Here is a 17,457-nt window from a genome sequence, read left to right as displayed (position 1 = left end):
TTCTAGCCATTGTCTTTGTCTTAATAACAATTTATCTGTAGGTATAGCTTTTAATCCAGAGACACAAAATATTTCTGAGAGATTCTGCTCATATGATCAGCATTGATAATTCTTCGATAAAATTTAAGGCAACTGTCAAAACCTTAGGCTTACATATAGATCAAAACTTAAGATTTGGTCGTCATATAGACAAATGCTTGCAGAAAAGTTAGGTAAATTTGAAATTTATATTCCAATCTCGTCATATTCACTAAAGGCTTAAAAAAATTGCTGTGTGATACCTTGGTGTTATCACACTTTAATTATTGTGATACTATTTATAATTTATGTATTACACAACGTGATAGTTATCGTATATAAAAACTGCAAAATTCTTGCCTTCGTTTGATACATGGTATCCGTAGAAATCAACCAATAAGTTACAAACTTAAAGAAACAGGTTGGTTAAGTATGAAATTCAGGCGACATTTTCATTCAGCTTGTCAATTCCAAAAAATTATTATTTTTAAAACTCCACCATATCTCTATCATAAAATAAACTTCCGTACTGATGTACATAATAACATTAGACATAAAAATATCATTTCTATAACTTATCATCGTATACAGCACTACAAGCGATCCTTTACATATCATATAGCCCAAGTTATAAATATAGTCTTCTGCAGGTCATCATGCAGGGTAGAGTCGATGGCAAAAAGGGAATAGGTAGAAAGAGCTGCGTGAATGGCTGCGAAATATTCGAGACTAGACAAACATGACTGTAGACGAATTATTCCACGTTGCAAAAGACAGAGAAGCTTTTAAAAATGTGGTCGCCAACCTCCGTTAATGGAGATGGCATAGGAAGAAGAAGAAGAAGAAGTTATAAATAATTAAACCACTGCTCTCAATTTTGGTTTGCATCTGGACGTCACGAGAATTACAGTTTTCTGCATAGCCTTATAAAAATGTTCATCTAGACTCAGCTGTTTTATGTCCGCTAGTAGGTTTTTTTGAATATCACTAGTAGTAGATAGAATAATAGGTACTGTCTAGGTACATTCCATTCTCCATTGTCTCCTGATTTGTGAGTGGTTGTTGCCTGGTAAATTTATTAACTAGCATGAGATCCGGTCTATTATGTGCCACTGGTTGGCCTGTGAGCACAGTGCGGTCCCAGTATAGCTTGTAGTTATGTCAGGGACATATTGATAATAAGGAATATGGTCGGTTTGGAGAGGTTCCAAGTTGTCAGCTAGTTCTTGGTAGATAGTCTATCCAATTGAGTCATGGTATTCTTTATAATCAGTTCCGACAAACGACTGGCAGCCTCCGGTAAGATCATGGATGGTTTTTTGGGCTTGGCATTAATATCGACATTTGTCATTTTGGGCTTAGGATCTTTAACGATATATTTCAGGTAATTTTTAGATGAAATAACCTGATCCTGAATGGCAAGTAGAAAGCCCTCAGTCGCGGGAAACATCTTTCCTGATATCAATTAATAGTTCGACGCTGTATTGTCGACATATTCTTGGCTGATCTCATTGTGATGTCGCCAATGCAGAGGTTTACTTATCCAGGTGCGCATTTTTTCTTGCTTATTCAGATGGTTTATGCGAATTTCTTGTTCCCTCAGTTTTAGCGGCGTTGTATCATCTACTGCGCAAATTGCTCGTTGTAAAGTAGATGTCTCAGCCTGCACCTAAAAATAAGTTCTTAAATTAGCAACATGTTTATCCAATTGCTCACCTATGTCCATAAGTCCTCTTCCTCTTGATATCGCGGTAATGTTGTTCTCTCTACTGCACTGCGTGGATAGTGTTTTTGGGCCTTTGTGAAAAGTCTTCTTACTTTCCGCTGAAGACTTTCTATATCCGTTTTTTACCACCTTATAATACCAAATGAGTAGCTCAGCGCGGAACAGGCGTATGTATTTAATGCCTTAAACAAATTTTTACTACTAAGATATGACTAAGATATGACTGAAATAGAAAAAGTAGAGACATATAAATATCTGGGAACCTGGGTTGATGACAAAAATGACCAAAGCAGAGAAATCAAAGTCCGAATTGAAACTGCAAGGCAAGCATTTGTGAAAATGAAGACAATGCTTACCAACAGAGACCTTCAGTTGCATCTCAGATTGAGGGCTTTAAGATGTTACATATTTTCTATCTTACTATACGGAATGGAATCTTGGACATTGAAGAAACAACACATAAGGAAAATAGAAGCGTTCGAAATGTGGTGTTACAGAAGAATATTAAAAATTCAGTGGGTTCAAAGGATTACCAATGCTGAGGTACTACGACGTCTAAATAAGGAGTTAGAAATTATGAACAGCATAAAAAGAAGAAAACTAGAATATTTGCGTCACATAACCAGAGGAGAAAAATATGAGCTGCTGAGAATTATTATGCAAGGAAGGATCCAAGGAAGAAGAAGCATAGGAAGAAGACGCATCTCCTGGCTGAAAAACCTTAGAGAATGGTTTAACTGTAGTTCACTACAACTTTTTAGAGCAGCAGCTAACAAAGTGACCATAGCCGTTATGATATCCAACCTCCGATAGGAGATGGAACTTTAAGAAGAAGAAGATATGACCGATTTAGTTGTCATACTCTTCGTACGAACTTGGAAGTTAGTTCGATTTTCATTAGTTTACGGTAAATTTTTTGCGCTTGCTGTACTTTGAGATATTTGTATATACTATATTATATCATTTTCAGCCATTGCCTTGACGTTTTGGCCATCTTGCATATCGAAACCTTCGGGCTGAACTTTTTCTTTGACTATAGTTAGTATACTGCACTTTTCTGGTCCAAAATGCATACTGATATCATTTGAGAAAGTTTCTACAGTTTTTAGCATCTGATCTAGGTGATTTAGAGTAGAAGACATTAATTTTAAATCTTCCATATACAACATAATGATTAACCTTCGCCACAACAGTGTTGTTATTTTTGATGCTATTTTTGATGCTAAATCCTGAGTCAGTGGTATAATAATGTTGGATAATCATATATTATTTATTAGATTGGATTGCTTCCATCAAGAATTCGATATAATGGAACTCTAGGGGTAGTTTACCCCCTGCATGAGATTGATTAACTTGAACTCACTTTATACTCATAATTACTTTATAGGTTCTCTAAGTACAATAAGAGAGAACGTACCCAGTTGACAAATGACAACACTAGCTTCGACTGTTAACTCTTAATTCTTAATTCTTAATGATCTACTCCCGTTATTTTCCGGGTATTTAACTCACGTGCGAGTATTTAAAGGTAAATTTTAGTCTTCCACTCTGACATTATATGCTTCAAAAACGTCACGAGATTATTATCTTTAAATAACTTTAAATATTTTCAATATATTCATAAGCCATTCATGCGGCACTAAATCAAAAGCCTTTTCGTAGTCAATGAAGGCAGTAAAAAGGTTCCAAAAGAATTGGGCGGTACGTGGCTGAATCTTGGATGTTATTTTGATCCTTTGGTATTAGATAAGTGGTTCCCTAAGTAAGAAATGATGGTATTTCCTGTGAATAAGAAATAATATTATTAATAAATACTGTTAAAAGCTCATGAACAAACACTCCAAAACTTCTTAAGCCAGAAGTTTTGAACTGCGTCTGGTCCAGGAGATTTCCAGTTATGAAGCTCTTTGATAATGTTCGAGACTTCTTCGGTGGTAAAAGGTTCATAGGGAATATTACTGTAGTGTTGACAGTTTTTCGTCGTTTCTTTAATCCATCCAGCATTCTTGTTATGAGTAGCTAGCGTCGAAAGTTGGTTTTCCCAAAACTCATGAATTTCTTCTTGGCTTGGGTAGGATTTATTTGCATTTTCTACAGTGGAATTAAATTTCCTATAGAAAGCCTTCTCTGCTTGCTCAAAAAGTATATTGTCACATTTCCAATTATTACTAACTTTGTATCTCCTTAGGCGATCTAAATAAATGGAAAGTTTTTGTTTTAACGTGTCCAGGCAGTGCTGAGCTGTGTTATTTTCTGGATCATGTTATGAGTGTTTTGAAGTGTTCAGAAATATTTCTTCAGTTCTTTTAACTATTTTTCGAGTTCTTACTCCTCAAATGTATTCCGTAATTTGTCCAATATCACTACGTAATATTTCAATTTTCCTCAGCAGTCGTTTTTCCCAGGGTGCAATTCTGTTTTCGGTCCTTCCGATATTAGTACCCCGTCGTGTTCTGATCTTAATGCCCATAACATTAGCAACTGCTGTTGCTGCACAGTAAATCAGCATATGCAAATATTCTAATGTATGGGCTTATACGATCTAATTGGGTAGGACTTTGGTGTTCACAATTTGTAACAGCGCACCTAGTTTCTTACAAGAGTTTATTTTTGGTAGCGGTGGTCTGCTAAGTGGGTTTGTATTATTAAACTCTTTTACGGCACGTGCCATTTCACTTACCAGGCTATGTATCTACTTATTATTAGTATTATCCCAGATTTAGCCATACGGCTCACACCCCCTTTAAGGGGAAAATTCACTCGTCCCAGATACCTACGGTATCAAAAGGGTTGACCTCTGGTGGGACTCTTTCCGTGTTATCGAGCCCTAGGTGACTTGGTACGCTAAAAAAAAATTTTTCGTACTCATCTGGACGTTGAGAGAAGTACAGCTTTCTGTACACAACTAACCTAATCACAAACATTTTACGGGGAGAGTCACAACACGAACTATTTTATCTTTCAGATTTTTAACGACGGCGTCTATTGGTTTGATTTTCGCAATCAAAAACATAATTTGAGAAGTTTTCAATGAGAATTACAAAGAAAAGTAAAATACACTTTTTAAAATAAATGAAATTTATTTTTTTCTATCTTTATATACAAATACAAAAATACATCTTTATTGTTGTTAGACTAGAATAAAACAGAAATATGATAAAAATCAGTACTATATAATTTTTACTACTAAATCCATCTTACGTAATTAATTTCTTCTTTAAGTTTATGTACTTTCTTATTAAATTATTAAAAAGACATAAAATAGACTTAGTAAAAAAAGATCATTTACAGATAAATATATTTTTTAAGCCCATCAGCAAAGATAAACCGATGATAAATTTTAAGAAATAAAATAAATTCCTTTATTGACCTTCCTTTTTTTATAGATCAAGAGAGCTGTATATTTTTCTACTGCTTTAATTTATTAAGTATTAACAGGTTAAGTGCCACCTTACTGAAAATTTTAATGTCTCATTGGCCGATGACTTGTTTTTTAAAGTATTTTTATTACTTTATTTTTATTTATTTTTTTAACATTGAGGCCAAAGAAACAAATCGTTATGCCCTGCTGGGTCAGAAGAGAAATATTAAAAACCTAAATGAAGGAAGTATTCAAAAAATATTCAAAAATATATTGGATAAGATACTGCAAATTTCCTTCACTAAACATATTAATCAATTATACAAACAAACAAAAATACAAACATTGTGGGAAACACAGTCACCAATGTGAAGCAAACTTTTAATAAATTGGAGGTAGAGGCAAAGAAAACTGGTTTCAGAGTAAACGAAAAGAAAACCAAATACATGTGCATCAACAGACAAAAGGGACGAGATAGAATAGGGCAAAATTTTACAATAGACCCATATAACTTTGAAAGAGTGGAGAATTTTAAATATCTCGGAGCAACAATCACTGCAGATAACGATATCGCCGAAGAGATTAAAGGAAGAATTTACGCAGCAAACAGATATATGTATAGCCTCCACAATACTATTAAATCTAAAAGCCTAACACGAACATCAAAGATTAGAGTATATAAAACGGTGACTAGACCGATGCTCATGTATGGATGTGAGACGTGGACCCTGACCAAAGAAAATGAAAGAAAACTTTCATTTTTCATTTTCACATGAAATGTTTTGAGACGAAAATCCTCAGAAGAACCTTTGGACCTTATCACGATATTAATAGAAACCAATACCGAACGAGAACAAATGCTGAGGTCAAGCAGATGTATAGAGCAAACGATATAGTCCAAGAGATTAAATACCAACGTCTAAGATTGGCTGGACGGACATATCCATAGACTTTCTAATAACCGCCTTGCCAAGTTAATATGGGAGGAAGCCCCCACAGGAAGAAGGCCCTTAGGACGTCCACGAATGCGATGAAGAGACAATATATGGTCAGATCTAAGAATAATGGAGCTACCCACTGACCCGACTATTATGGACGACCGTTCAAGATGGAAGCAAGTTGTGCAGTCAACCAAAGCCCATCCCGGGTTGTAGTGCCACGAGAAGAAGAAGAAGAAATATACAAACATCCACAAACATTTTTTTACGAAGCAGCATTTGTAGTGGTATAGTAAATAAAATCCAACATAAACAAATCATACTGGTGAAATAACGAAATAGAGGAAGAAATCAATTACAGAAAGAGGTAAAATAAAATATAAGAAAAAACAAGCAATTGTGTGAAAAAACATTTCAAAGAAGGACAGGTCTTGGAAAAGGAACTGCTAACAAAGAAATATTCATCCAGGAGGACCCAGAAGCAGAGAAACTTGAAACTTGATAAACATTTGGAAAAAAAAAGAATGAAAACATAATTAAGAGCTGAAGAATAAAAAAAGAATTTTTGGTGGAATATAGAGTAGAATTTGAAGAAAGTGGTAACCAAAACCAAGGTAGAATTAAAATAATGGGTTTGTCAATAATATTAACAACTGAAGAAATTAAAAATGTATGTAACCATCTGAAAAAGTACAAAGCACCTGGACCAGCTAATTTCTTCTTCTTGTAGTTCCTATCCATTTCGAATGTTGGCGCTCAGCATGGCAATCTGTATTTTGCAAATTGCTGCTCTGATAAGATTTGTGGTTGTTGTGTTAAACCACGTACGTAAATTTTTCAGCCAGGAAATCCTTTTACTTTTCCTTGTAGAATTAATTGCAGTAAACCATATTTTTCGCTGTTCCTTATATCGTGACCGAGGTATTTGATTTTGGCTGATTTTATTGTGGTTAACAACTCTTTTCCTTTTCCAGAGTCATCATGTAAAAATCTACAAAAAAGTTAAAAAAAAATACCACGGCAGCATGCTGCAGTAGAGCCATCTCTACGATCAGAAACAAATTAATATAGGGGCAGATCAACCATAAAGTAAGCATTTTATGACAAAATCACAAAATGGCTTTCCTCTTTAAATAACCCATATAATGGAGTTTTATAAATAATTATTTCTCACTGCATAACTGCGTAACCGAGTTTTAAGAATGGTCATTTTCGCGCTGCTTCAGACCTTAAATTGTTTATAACTCGAAAACCATGCATTTTAGAGAAAAGTTATTATGAATCTTTTTTGTTCAAATAACGATTTATCAATGATGCATCAATTAACCTAAATCAACTTGATCTGGACAAAAAAGTTAAATTTTAAAATTTATCTAAAAAAATTGTTTAACAATTTTTCCACCATCATGTTTTTTTTTGCAATATGCCCTTTTGTTATTATGGGGACTATTTTAAGTAAGATTGTGCAAAAATATGCTGTGAGAATATGTTTCCTAGCCAGTGCGCCAATACTACCCTGACTTAATGATAAAGTTCGTTATAAGACCAAAGAGAGTATAAAAAACATCGTATTCTTTGCTGTTGTACGTAAATGTTTTAAGATAATCATAGTTTAGTTGCTTTTGTTACATTTTTACGTTGTTCCCTAAACAATAACTCACTTGTTTTAATTTTACCAATTTCATTTCTTTTAACTAGTTCCTCATTGAGGATTTCGTAACATTCATCATAATTCTTTTTCTTACATATACTTAAAGCACTACATTTCCACGCTTTTGAAAAGTATTAAATATTTGCATTATTTTTTACTAATAACCTAACAATATCGATAAAGTTATTATTATAAGCTAACATTAGAGCTGTACGATCGTTTGCATCTTTTGCATTAACATCTACTTTTTTCTCAAGTAAATATGCTACTATTTCAATACTGTTACCTTTTACCGCATGATGTAGAACACTCATTTTCTTTTTATTTATTTTGTGAATATCAGCTTTATTTGTCACCAGGTGCTCAAACATACTAGTAAGATTGCTTCTGCATGCTATCATCAGAGGTGTATCGCCTTCGTTGTTAGTAGTATCAATTTCAACTTTATTTTTTAGTAGAAATGTTACTATTGGTTTGTTATTAAATTTGACTGCATGGTGTAAAACGGTCCAACCATTTTGATCGACATGTTGAATATTAGCGTCATTTTTGATCAAAATTTTTACCAATGCTAATTGTCTTTTGGCAGCATCCATTAAAGGCGATATATTATATTCTCTGGTTGTATTTACCTCTGCATTCCAGTTAATCAATAAGTTAACAAATCGTTGATTCTTCTCTCTTACAGCTAGATGTAAGGGTGTGATTCCTTTTTTATTAGTATGATTTATGTTAGCACCATGTTGATAAAGAATTGTCATAACTTTCTCACACCTATTTAAAACACTTATACTGAATGGAGAATTTCCATTTTCGTTATCAGCACAATCTATTTCGATATTTTCTAGTTTTGTAAGTATCTCTACAGCTGCTATATTCTGTGCTTGCACGGCACAATATAAAGCGGTTTGACCGTTTTTATTTTTATTGTTTATAATATGAGGTGAGCTTTCTAAAACCTGTTGTAAGATGGTGGTATCTGCCTGTTCACCTGCCAAATGTAGTGTAGTATTGTTGTCCTTATCTTCTCCAAACATGTGCGCGGGATGAACACTTATCAACTCTCTAACACATTCTGTTTGTCCATATTTGATTGCTAAGTGTAGTAAACTCATCTCTGTATAAAAATCTTTTATCTAAAAAAAAAAGAAATAGTTAGCAGATAATAAACCAAAGATAATTTTGAAATAAAAACCGTGAAATTGGAATTAAAATTGAAATTAAAATGGTCAATATAATTTGAAGTCCGTTAAAACTAATTTATGTTTTGTATTGCAATAAACGATTCTTCTCTCCTAATTTTGTTAACTCACTCATTTTGTTAGTTGTACACTTACAGCTGGCCATGCTATATTGTGACCAAATTGATAAAGTAGCGAATGCGCATATTCGCTACTTTTCAGAAGAGCTACACTTTGGGCTTCGACTAACAATCTATTTGTAATGTTATTTGTCTTTACACACCTGATCTGGAAACCTTAAAAATGCCTAAAAAGGTTAATAATGAAAATAAACTAAGTAACGACAGGTACTGAAAAGTCACATTCATTAGTTTACCTAAACGACTATTGTTAGAACGGTAGGCTGTAAAAAATATCGAATCTCCATTTGTGTTAAAGGATCTCCATTTGTATTACCTATTGATTAGTTTTCTCATGAGGTGGGTGAACAGAATACAGAACTTTAAAATTTAACAAAATTTAATTTTTGGTTTAGTTGTTATGATTCACTCTCAGATTCTTCAGAGGCATCTGACTCTGAAAGGACATGTTATACTGTCCTCAGAGAGAAGATTTGTATAGAAATCATAGTAAACACGTGGTATTTGAAGCTTCTTACAAAACTTTTAAAGGTCTTATAGTTTTTTGGTAGCAATTCGGAACCTTGATTTGTAAGGTTTTATTAGAGAATTATAAGAAGGTCTTCCTTATTTGTTTTTTATCCCTTTTGCAATGTACTTCACAAAAGGTGCGTCACCTGAGTAATTCGTCCTCATGAATACAGCATCTAGATGAGTTGACAGGTACTTAAGCCAAATGGCTTTTTTAAAGGGTAAGTGGTTATATTTTTTATTGATACCGTCAGGGCTCTCAAAAGCAATCTTATCTGTACAGAAATCAATGAAGTCATCATGGTAAAAAGGCATTACGTGAAATGGTGTTGGCTTACTTCTAGCAGTGCGAATTATTTGCCAGCACCCCCCCGGAGTAAAAATTGGGACATTTGTACCTTGCTGCTCTATTTTGGCATGAATTGAGTCACACACTGCCCTGGTTTTCTTCTGTTTCATCCCAGACACAAAAGGTAACACTTTCATCTTTAAGCTTGTAAATGGTAAGGTTGTATACAGCCAACTTTCTGACGTAGAAGAATGGTCCACTAGCTCCTTTTGGTGTGTTCAGAATGGCTTGGAGATCTGATTGTATTGCCAAAACACTTCCTTGGTTCGTTATATCGTCTTTGTCATGATCTCTCATTCTTCGTGCTGCTTCATTGCGTTTAATATGCTCAGTATAGAGAGTATCATCATAGTTTTTATCTCCTCTTTGATCTTCATGAGAAATAAATTTCTTATAACGATCTTTAGCAGGTTGGTGAAGTTTTAGTTTGTACTCACGAAAAATTTCGTCTGTACTTTTCTAAAGAATCTAAATTTTTGTTTTCTTCAATGCACTTTTCTTTATACAAGTTGTACATAATTGTTACATTTAAATTATTAGCTAATATTTGTATTCTGATTTCTCACTTCCATAGTGTGATTCCATTCTTGGCAACGATAAAATGTGATCTGAATTTTTCATTTATAGGGTTTACTTTATTTGGTGGATCTTTTTTTCTCCGTAGGTCAGATAGGAAAATTCCAGTAGAGTTAACCCTTTTAAGAGCCTCTCTTATAAGTAACTCTGAAATATTTAAAGTATCGAGAAAAAATTTTCTACACACATCAACTCTGCCATTTTTAGTAGAAAAAGTGTATTTTTTTAAAATCCACAAGGAAACTAAGTTCCTGTAGTTGGCTGTATACCATATATTTAAAAAAAATTTTAATAAAATTCTTTATAAAAAAAGGTATATAAAAAACCCAGTTGGGCTATGTTAAATTGACAAAACGTTTTCGGAATAAGTATTCCATCATCGGTGTCAGGTTAATACATGTATGTAGCCACTAAATATGGGGGTAAAAACCCTTTAAAAATTACTAAATGAAATTTAGTTTACATTATGTCTAATTTAAAATTAAGATGGTAAAGTTACCGTTGGATTGGTAACATGGCGACATATGACTCTCCATTAAGTTGCAAGTCCTGAGACGGTATGTCTACCCTTACTTTTATTTCTGTGACTATAGTGTTAAAACTATTGGGATACTACAATATTTCACTGTCTTTTCCCGAAATGAAAAACATGCTTTCAGTTTCGAGCAGACCTTATGGTGGTTTGTGGATTATAATCCTCGGATTCGAGTTCAAGATGTTATTAATACGTTAATGATTAATAACTTGCTAATAAAATGTCAATAGTTTGTATATTTTAGCAAAATCGCATAATCTGCTCAAAGAAAAGTGGTTCTTAGAAGTGAATGGGTGTAAGTGAACTAAGTTTAGTGCTAGATCTGATGTTTCTTTCAAAAAGTAAACGGCCAGGTCATATAATAAAAAACCAATTGACAACATCTTAATAAATAAAAAAATTCAAAACTATATAAAAAGAGTGGCTATTCTTCCGAAGAGTATTCTTTTGATCACAACCCCCTAATCCTGAATGTAAGTTTTCGATTAGCAAATATTAAAAAACCAGCTAACAATAAATGCATTAAAACGAGAGAATGACAGATAAACAGTTTGGAGGCCGTTGTCGGGTTCTATGGAGAAAATAATTTTAATGGCAATAGAGATAGGCTCATAGGTATGTGTCAGCAATATTTACTAAGAATGCAGAATAAATTATTAAAAAATATAAACATTCACACGTATACATGGACTTATCCTAAACTCCAGCAAAAATCAATAATTGACTGTATTATATCCAGATAGACCTCCTGCCTAAGTATTCACGATATCGAAGTTTAGAGAGGGGCAACATGTAAAATGGACCATTATCTTATGAAGACACTAACCTTTTTTCCGTTAGCCACACATTGTGACAATGTAGTAGATTTGTGAGAAAAGGTTCAATATAAATACAGATACAGATTAAGATTAAATGTAACGCTAACGCGCTAAATACGTATCGAAATATAATAGAATGTATAAATGAAGCGGCTGTAGAAGCGTTGGGAAAACAAATACTAGCTCGAAGGAATACAATAGAATGGTAGAAAATTAACTATTGTCGGTACATAAAATATACAAGGGCTAAAGACAATCACACATAAACTGTTAATTATTGAAAGGGAGCTGGCAGGTATAACATTGAAATCTCTGGACTAGTTAAAACGCGTTGGTTAGGAGGGGGTATTTTAGAATACAATGGAAATTAAGTTTACTTCTCTGGCAGTAAAACCCAGAACTATACAGGTTTTGCCACTGGATTATAAAAGTCTGTTGTCAAAATTATATCTGTGATCGATAGGATAGTTCTCCTTAAAGTGGAAGGCAAACTAAATATTATACAAGTTTGTGCGCCAACCAGTACAGCAGATGACATAAAAATCGAGGAATTCTACGAAAAATTGGACATAACAAATACCAATATTCCGAATAAAGGGCTGATCTTAATATGTGGTGACTTTAACGCAAAAGTCAGCAACACTACACGGAATGACGACCTAAAGGATATACTGGAAAAGTTTGGCAGACGTCAAAGAAATAAAAGAGAAAACCGCTTAATCTAGTTTGCTATCACATATAACTACTCTATTATGAATCTCGATTTTAAACACCATGTACGCCGACTTTATATTTAAAAAAGTCCTGGATATAGGTCTAGAAATCAAATTGACTACATCCTCACAAATATTCGTTGGAGATCATTAATTCAAACAGTCAGATCATACTCAGGGGCGATATGTGGATCTGACAATGGATCAAAGAAAGACAATGAGGATAGAACTAAAAAAGAAATTTTTGTCTCCCTGTGCGTCTAGCTTAATTTTATAAACGTCTGAAAGAAAACCTTCAGAAAGCGAAATACCCGGTCGTCCATTTCGAAATATCTATTTGTTATATCCAATTATTTAAACGTAATGGTTACAAAGAATGTTGACATGTATAAAATTCTTTGTAACCATTACGTTTAAATAATCGGATATAACAAATAGATATTTCGAAATGGACGACCGGGTATTTCGCTTTCTGAAGGTGGGAGTTGGGAGCCTGCGTTGTATTAATTGTAGCAGGAATTAAATGCATCAGACGTTTATAAGATTAAGCTAGACACGCAGGGAAACAAAAATGAACTAAGAAAGAAGGAATATCTTCTCCAAGAAGTGCAAAATAGTATGCCCTCCAGAGTAAAATAAACCTTTACAATGGAAATCTTAACTGCAGGCTTTATGATAAGAAACTAGAAACTGTAAAATATGTATTATGTGATTGTGAGGCGTTGAATTGTAAAAAAAAACAAAAACTGTATAAAAACTGTATGGGCAACCAAAAAGAGACTCTGGTATATTTAAAATAAACCAAGAAAAGACCTGTACAAAGTTCTACAGGGTACAAAATTCTAGACTGGGTGTAGGAATCAACAGTGAGCGGCAATCACAATAAGCTTTAATTTCAGTGATAACGAAGTTCTTGTTGATCTAACGGGCTTATGGAGAAAAAAACAATAGGTGCAGGCACTATAGACTATAAGAAGAAGACATCTACTTACCCTTATTACATCATTCTTAACATTATCTATGGTTAGCAGCTTTTTGATTATCCTACTGAATCCATTTATTGCAGAATAATATAATATAAAATACTTTTCGTTGCCTAAATTGGAAAAATCTAGTGTGGTATATATGATATTATAACTTAGCACCTTTTCGATATTTATTAAAGTTCCTGCCAAAATTGCATATTCCACTGCCGATTTGCCAAGAAGATCATCACGTTCATTGAACAACAATTTGTGAATAGTAGATATATTCGAAGAAGTATCGTTGTCGTTGTTAAAATACAGGACAAATTTTACAGGCTGTTCATCATTGCAGTATGTTGTATTATGAAACTGTTGAAGACCAACATATAGGTTAATATCATAGCTATTGTTAGGAATTCCCAGTAGATTATTAGCAGAAAATATTGTATCTGGCTCATCTTGATTAAGTTTAGTTGGTTCTATTTGGGATACCTTTAAAAGTAGTTCATTATTTCTTTGAATAATAGTAGTTTGTTCTGGATTTTCAATTTGAGTATGAATATCAAACGTCTTTCCGTAGCTCATAGTATAATGTAAGTGATTTCTTCCAATATTATCGGAAAAATACGTGCAATAACCAATATTAGGTAACTGAATATTTTTAGTAACTTTTAAATTTTTTATTACCATCGTATCAAGAAACCATCTTGCCGTTACCAATTGCTCTGTGTACAATTTTTTATAAATGATTTTAACGTCAAATCGCGTATTCCGATTAAAATGCTCGCTTAGCCACTTTGCAGCTAGAAATTCAGCGTAAGTTTTGTGGCTGAATACTGGAAGAGACGCTTCGTGGGACTCTGTAAGTAAATTTCTCGTGTTTTCCTTTTCTAACATATTTATATGCACTTCAAATTCGCTCCATTCAATTGCTTCTTTCACTATGTTTTCTGTAAAAATATTCGCTAATGCTAATTTGCAAACCGTATCATAAACGAATTGACGCTCTTTATAATTAACTTTATTTAAAATCGTACTGATATATTGTTCATACAAATCAATTGTAGATTTTACTTGAGCTTCTTTATTATCTTCAAAGATTCTGGCAAGCATCATCGTTTGTTGGCATAATCCAATATTCGACGTTTGAAATTGGCTGACATTGCTTTTAAAGTCATTTATTCTTTTGGAGGCATTTTTAATTCTATGCTTTTTAAAAAACTTTAAAAAAAAATTGTCTTGATCTTTAACTGTGAACTCAGTTAATTCAAATGAAAGCACTCCAAAAATATTTTCATACCTTTTTTTATGATACGATCTAGCAACAATCGATAATCGTAATCCCCGGTTTATCGCTGCTTTAAAAATATCTAAAACAGATGTTTCTTGTATTTCCTCCAAATCGTCAATAAGTATAACTAACTGATTATTCTTTATGTACCAATCCAAAAAATATTCAGACATTTTGTGAATACCTATGGGTTCATTTTCTACAAAATTTGTCTTCAAAAATCTAACGAAATCGGCAAAGGTTTTCAACAGTTTTATTTGTTTTGCCCATTTACTAAGTTCAATGTAAATAACATATTCTTCTGGTGGAAAGTTTTGTATAAGATATTTAAGAAGCATGGATTTACCCATACCAGCATTATTACAAATAATATTGACTTGAGTCTGTCGGCAAAACTCCATAAAACTGTTGTCAGTAATTTGTTCAGTCTCTACATATTTTTCAAGGTTTTCTATATTAATTGTTGAATTTAATAGGGTAAAGTAATTTACTGTTTCTTTAGTGAACTCGTATTGTAAAATACAAAACTTCGCTTTCATTAACCGTTTAATTTTCATAAATATGTTAAAACTATAAGGCGCTGTATGCGTTATCCAAAATGTTTCAGGATGTTGAATACTTGTAACATATACTTTGAAGTTCTCCGTTTGAAGAATAAACACGAAACGATTGTTTATTTTATCTAGTCCTAAATTTTCAGGATAATTGAAAATAGTACAGCATGAAATACTTGAATCGAGTAATATGTTTTCATTTATTATACATCTTGTTAAGGTTCTGTTAATATATATTTCTTTTTTGCTAAAGTTTTGGTTGTTCATGTATAAGGTTTTGTTGTAAAACTGTACAAACTGATCTGTAGAAATACATTCTCCAATTCCGTAATTTGCTATTAAACTACTTATGGGCAACCTAAGTTTTTTTCTTAACGATATAAAAATTTTGTTAATGTTTTGGTCAAACAAATCTTCAGGCATATCCATCATAGATTTAAAAACCGTGCAGTTTTTTGGAAAATTTATTTCTGTATATTTGTCTATATTATAAATTATAGTGTATATATTCAGTTGTGTTAGTAACTGAAGCATGTGGGACTTAAGTTGAAAACTTTCAGTTTTTGTATAAAGAGGTGCCAGTCTAGTTGCCACCATAAAGAGATACAATGTTTTTACATTTAAATTTTTATAATTTTGCAGCATTTCTACTTGTTCTCTAATACATTCTTGTACTTCATCTGGTAACGGTTGTTCCCAATAGTCAAATAGTTTGTTATTATTAATATTTAAATTGAAGCACTTTTTAAGTTTATGCATAATTTGTGCCCAAATGATACGTTCAGACTCTAAGTCAAATATAATAGAGAAAGAGAAGTTGCTAAAAGTTTCCAAAATTATTGGTTTTTCAAATACTATATCTGAAGGTGGAGTAAACGCTCCAAATACATCCAATAATTTTAATAATAGTAATTTTATATCCAGCATAGCAATTTTTCGTATATTACCAGAAGAAAAATATTCATAAAAGTACTGAATATAAGCATTTCCAATCGTAGACTCCTTACTTCCACTCAACATTTCTTGAATTTTTTCTTTTATAAAATCTAATTGTACTTGATATGGATAAAAGTAAAATCTGCTTAAAAAGTTTTTATCAAATCCCCCAGTTTTATCAACAATTTTAAAGCCAGAAGATGATTCAAAATTTACACTTGTTATGAAATCTCTAAAATCTTCAATACTCAACTTCTCAAACTCCAGCTCTTCTGTTTTTTTATTTAATTCGACTTTAAAATTATTCAGGTGAATAAAAAATAATCTACTGTTTTCGTTATAGTCGATAAGAGATTTAATTTTTTCATCTGTCGTAATGTCTAAATAACCACCTTGATATTTTTCCAGTGAACATTCTTTTTTTTTTGAAAGAAAACTCTGGGCAACTATAGGACATTCGGATTTTCTTGTTTTTACTTGTATTAGAAATAGCTCCTTGTTACCATTTTGGTACGTTATGTTTATTACAATATCATCGTATACGTCCAAATCCGCTAAATTTGAAGCAATCCAGAAGTTCTTGATATCAGGATGCAACAGACATTTCAATGTAATTAGGGCAAACATATGTCGTTCGTACTGCTTCCCAAAGTCTGCTTCACTTCTCTTCTCTAGCTGTAAACAAAAATTTTAATTAAATTTAAATATAACTAAACATTTTTAATGATTAATTTTAATGATTTTAATGATCGAGATCTTTCCACAGATTTCTCGAGCGCATGGAAGAATCGACCGTCAAACAATGAATTAGAGGTGGGACTACTCAAGATGATTCTAGAATAATACTTTTGGTATATATATGGAACGATATTATGAGTTAGTTTAGTTGATAAGAGAGTACCGAACTGTAAACTTATAAATAAATATATTTATATAAATTCGAACCACTCGTTTTATTAAATCTCGCTACAATATTTAAAAATATTTTCAAGGTGTGATAAATTTTCCTTTGCATCAAGGTACCTCACGGTGTCTGTCCTGTTCAATATGGATCTATGTAGAAAAGATGTATTTGCATGATTCGTTGACTTCGAAAAGTCATCCGTTAAAGTACAGCATGTAAGGTTAATTCAGATGCTAAGATATGTAGGAATAGATGACAGAGATGTTCGTGTCAATAAAATTCTGTACTGGA

The 17,457-nt window shown here is 32.7% G+C and overlaps 1 protein-coding gene across 1 annotated transcript in view; it reads right to left on the bottom strand.

Annotated features, from left to right (window-relative positions):
* Window positions 1-4,804: 4,804 nt before the first annotated feature.
* The window catches only part of LOC140445456 (uncharacterized), a 33,334-nt gene continuing 20,681 nt past the window's right edge, over window positions 4,805-17,457 (bottom strand). The window contains exons 2-3 of the mRNA XM_072537483.1: window positions 13,509-16,937; window positions 4,805-8,830 (exon numbers count right to left, since the gene is read on the bottom strand). Coding sequence (XP_072393584.1) covers window positions 7,829-8,830; window positions 13,509-16,937 — 4,431 coding nt within the window. The 3' untranslated portion in view covers window positions 4,805-7,828. The remainder of the gene's footprint in view (window positions 8,831-13,508; window positions 16,938-17,457) is intronic.

This window comes from Diabrotica undecimpunctata, chromosome 7 (assembly GCF_040954645.1).
Source record: "Diabrotica undecimpunctata isolate CICGRU chromosome 7, icDiaUnde3, whole genome shotgun sequence".
In the NCBI taxonomy this organism is placed as follows: domain Eukaryota; kingdom Metazoa; phylum Arthropoda; class Insecta; order Coleoptera; family Chrysomelidae; genus Diabrotica; species Diabrotica undecimpunctata.
Note: the sequence above shows the minus strand (reverse complement) of the source record. Positions and strands in the feature narration are given on the sequence as shown.